At 48.3% G+C, this 3,907-nt stretch overlaps 1 protein-coding gene across 4 annotated transcripts in view; it reads left to right on the top strand.

Annotated features, from left to right (window-relative positions):
* Positions 1-3,907, top strand: part of P2RX5 (purinergic receptor P2X 5) — a 22,940-nt gene that overhangs the window by 5,390 nt on the left and 13,643 nt on the right. For all 4 annotated transcript variants that reach the window (XM_037732680.1, XM_037732682.1, XM_037732681.1 and 1 more), the window contains exon 2: positions 3,230-3,380. In XM_037732680.1, coding sequence (XP_037588608.1) covers positions 3,230-3,380 — 151 coding nt within the window. The remainder of the gene's footprint in view (positions 1-3,229; positions 3,381-3,907) is intronic.

The raw sequence follows: 3,907 nt of genomic DNA on the forward strand, positions 1-3,907 counted from the left end.
CAAGTCCTGGATATCCTTGTTAACTTTCTGTCTCGTTGATCTGTCTAATATTGATGTTGAAGTCTCCCACTATTATTGTGTGGGAGTCTAAGTCTCTTTATAAGTTGTAGGTATCTGGGTGTTCCTGAATTGGGTGCGTATATATTTAGGATCGTTAGCTCTTCTTGTTGCATTGATTCTTTTACCATTATGTAATGTCCTTCTTTGCCTCTTTTGATCTTTGTTGCTTTAAAGTCTATTTTATCAGAGGCGAGAATTACAACTCCTGCTTTTTATTTATTTATTTATTTTTGCTCTCCATTCGGTTGGTAAATCTTTCTCCATCCCTTTGTTTTGAGTCTTTGTGTATCCTTGCATGTGAGATGGGTCTGGATGCAGCATACCGATGGGTTTTTGGCTGTGTCTTTTGATTGGGGGATTTAGTCGATTTAAATTTAGGTTTAATGATAATATATGTGAGTTTAATATTGCCATTTAATGTTAGCTGGCTGTTTTGCCCATTAGTTGATGTAAATTCTTCATTATGTTGATGCTCTTTACTTTTTGGTATTTTTTAGAAAGGCTGATACTGGTTGTTCCTTTCTATTTGTAGAGGTTCTTTCAGAAGCTTTTGTAAAGCAGGCCTGGTGGTGATGAAATCTCTGAGTGCTTGCTTGTTCACAAAAGATTTTATTTTTCCTTCGCTTGTGAAGCTTAGTTTGGCTGGATATGAAATTCTAGGTTGAAAGCTCTTTTCTTTAAGGATGTTGAATATTGGCCCCCACTCTCTTCTGGCTTGTGGGGTTTCTGCTGAGAGATCTGCTGTGAGTCTGATGGGCTTCCATTTGTGGGTAACCTGACCTTTCTCTCTGGCTGCCCTCAGCATTTTCTCTTTCATTTCAACCCTGGTGAATTGATAATTATGTGCCTTGGGGTTGCTCTTCTTGAGGAATATCTTTGTGGTGCTCTCTGTATTACCTGGAGTTGAATATTATCCTGCCTTGCTAGGTTGGGAAAGTTTTCCTGAGTAATATCCTGAAGTGTATTTTCCAGCTTGGATTGATTCTCTTCGTCACATTCAGGTACACCTATCAAACGTAGATTAGGTCTTTTCACATAGTCCCATATTTCTTGGAGACTTTGCTCATTCCTTTTTATCCTTTTTTCTCTAATCTTGTCTTCTTGTTTTATTTCATTAAGTTGGTCTTCGACCTCTGATATCCTTTCTTCTGCTTGATCAATTCGGCTGTTAAAACTTGTGCATAGTTCGTGAAGTTCTCGTGTTGTATTTTTCAGCTCCATTAATTCATTTTTATTCCTCTCTAAATTGTCTATTCTCGTTAGCATTTCATCAAACCTTTTTTCAAAAGTTCTTAGTTTCTTTGCATTGGGTTAGAACAAGTTCTTTTAATTCCCAGAAGTTTCTTACCATCCACCTTTTGAAGCCTGCTTCTGTTAAAGGAACACAGTCTTTCTCCATCAGGCCTTGTTCCGTTGCTGATGAGGAACTGTGATCCCCTGTAGAGGGAGAGGCGTTCTGATTTTGGGTATTCTCAGCCTTTTTAGGCTGATTTCTTCCTTTCGTTGTAAATTTATCCACCTGTCATCTTTGTAATTACCAACTTTCTAATTAGGTTTCTGAATGGACGTCCAGCTTGTTGATTCCCAGCTCTGGAATCTGAGCAACCCACTGCACTGGCCAAAACAGCGGCGTTAAGATTGATGGTGCTTTTCTGCCCGGGAATCTCCGGTCTGGCTTCCTTCTTGAGTTTGTCCTTCAATCAGCTGAATAGGCCACTCTGCCTTCCCGGAGCTCTAAACGTCCACCAACAGGGGTCTCAGTCCTGTTTACTCTGTATCAAGAACCGCCACGTCGGGGCGCTGGTAAAACCGCTGCACCGGCCACAAGAGTCGCGCTGGCGACCCGTGGGGCTCCTCCGCTGGGAATCTCCTGGTGCGTGAGCAAAAAAAATTCGTCTGAAAGTGTGGCGTCCTCTGGTTCTCTGTGCTTTCACTGGGAGCTACAATCCTGAGCTGCTAGTGATCAGCCGTCTTGGATCTCTCTCTTATTTGCCTTTTTATTGCTAAATTCTGAGAGTTCTTTATATATTCCGGGTACTTAACCCTCACCAGATACATCACTGCAGGTGTTTCCTCCCATTCTGTGGATTCTTTTCACTCTTGAGAGTGTCCTTTGATGCGTGAAAGTTTTACGCTTACCTGTGTTTTCTTTTGTTGCTTGTGTTTTTGGTATGAAAAAGCATGGGATTTTTTATCATTTTGTTGTTCTCAATCTCGCTCTGTCGCCAGGCTGGAGTCCAGTGGTGCCATCTCAGCTCACCGTGACCTCCGCCTCCCAGGTCCAAGCGATTCTCCTACCTCAGCCTCCCGAGTAGCTGGGATTACAGGCGCCCACCACCACGCCCTGCTAATTTTTGTAATTTTAGTAGAGATGGGGCACCTTGTTGGCCAGGCTGGTCTCAATCTCTTGACCTCATGATCAGCCCGCCTTGGCCTCCCAAAGTGTTGCGATTACAGGCGTGAGCCACTGCGCCTGGCCTGTTGTTTTTGAGACTGGGTCTCACTGTGTCACCCAGGCGGGATTGCAGTGGCACAATCCGAGCTCACTGCAGCCTCGACCTCCCAGGCTCAAGGGATCCTCCCACCTTAGCCTCCCGAGTAGCTGGGATGACAGGCTGGTGCCACCATTCCTGGATAACTTTTTTATTTTTTCTAGAGATGGGGTCTCACTACATTGCCCAGGCTGGTCTCAAATGTCTGGGCTCGGATGGCAGGCGAGAGCCACCACACCTGGCCTGTGCTCTGATTTTGTAGAAAGCCCCTTGGTTTGGGTTTGTTTGAGGTCTCCTTGTGATTGGTTTCAGGTTAGGCACCATTTCAGCTAGCCACCCCACAACCCCAGAGGGATGTATGGGAAATGGTTTTGCCTGGGGTCACCAAACCAGTATGTGGCTGAGCTGGTTTCGGTGCGGGCTTGTCCACTGGGGGCTTTTGAGTGGACAGTGGTCTTTGCCTCTTTAGATGCCCCATGTCTGGGGTTGCTTGTCACCTCTGCTGCTTGCGGGACTGCGTTTCAGGCAGCAGTGGGGGCTGTGGGCCCTCCCCAGGAGCCGTAGCCTGCCCCCCCTCACCTGGGTGCTGCTGTGACTCCCACCCCACCCCAGACCTGGGGAAGCTCCCAAGAATGCAGCGGTGTGGCTGATGCCCCCCACTGTCCCCCTTCCCACAGATGGGTATTCCTGATAAAGAAGGGTTACCAAGACGTGGACGCCTCCCTGCAGAGCGCTGTCATCACCAAAGTCAAGGGTGTGGCCTTCACCAACACCTCGGATCTTGGGGAGCGGCTCTGGGACGTCGCTGACTATGTCATCCCACCCCAGGTCTGAGTCCCCTCCGAGCACTGCGGCCAGGGCTGGCAGGGCTGGCCTGGTTCATGGGTCACACGGGAAGCTTCTCGGATGCTCAGGGACCCCCATCCATGGTCTGCCTTGGCCCAACAGCTGGCAGGGTCTGCAGACAGCGGCCCTGTCCAGACCCTGCCTCCCAGGCCAAACCCCTACCCTCTTTTCTGTGCCACGTGCCACTGCTCTATTCTGTCTGAGTCTGTTGAGGACAAATGGGACCCAGAGAACTTTCAGGTCATTGTGAGTCAGGTGGCCTGCCACAGAGAACCCCGCTTCTATGCCACTGCCTCTGGGAAGGGCTCCCCAGCCTGTTTAGCTGGCCGGGGCCGGGGCCGGGGCAGCCTCATCACTGCCCGCACTTCTCCCAGACCCGGGCCCAGATCTTGGGGGCAGTTGGGGTCTGTGAGCCTGGAAGAGATCTGTCAGAGGACCTCTGCCTGGGGACAGTGGGGTCCATGAGCAGATGGGCAGAGTCCACCAATTTTTTTTTTTTTTTTTTTTTT

This window comes from Cebus imitator, unplaced genomic scaffold (assembly GCF_001604975.1).
Source record: "Cebus imitator isolate Cc_AM_T3 unplaced genomic scaffold, Cebus_imitator-1.0 Scaffold464, whole genome shotgun sequence".
In the NCBI taxonomy this organism is placed as follows: Eukaryota; Metazoa; Chordata; class Mammalia; order Primates; family Cebidae; genus Cebus; species Cebus imitator.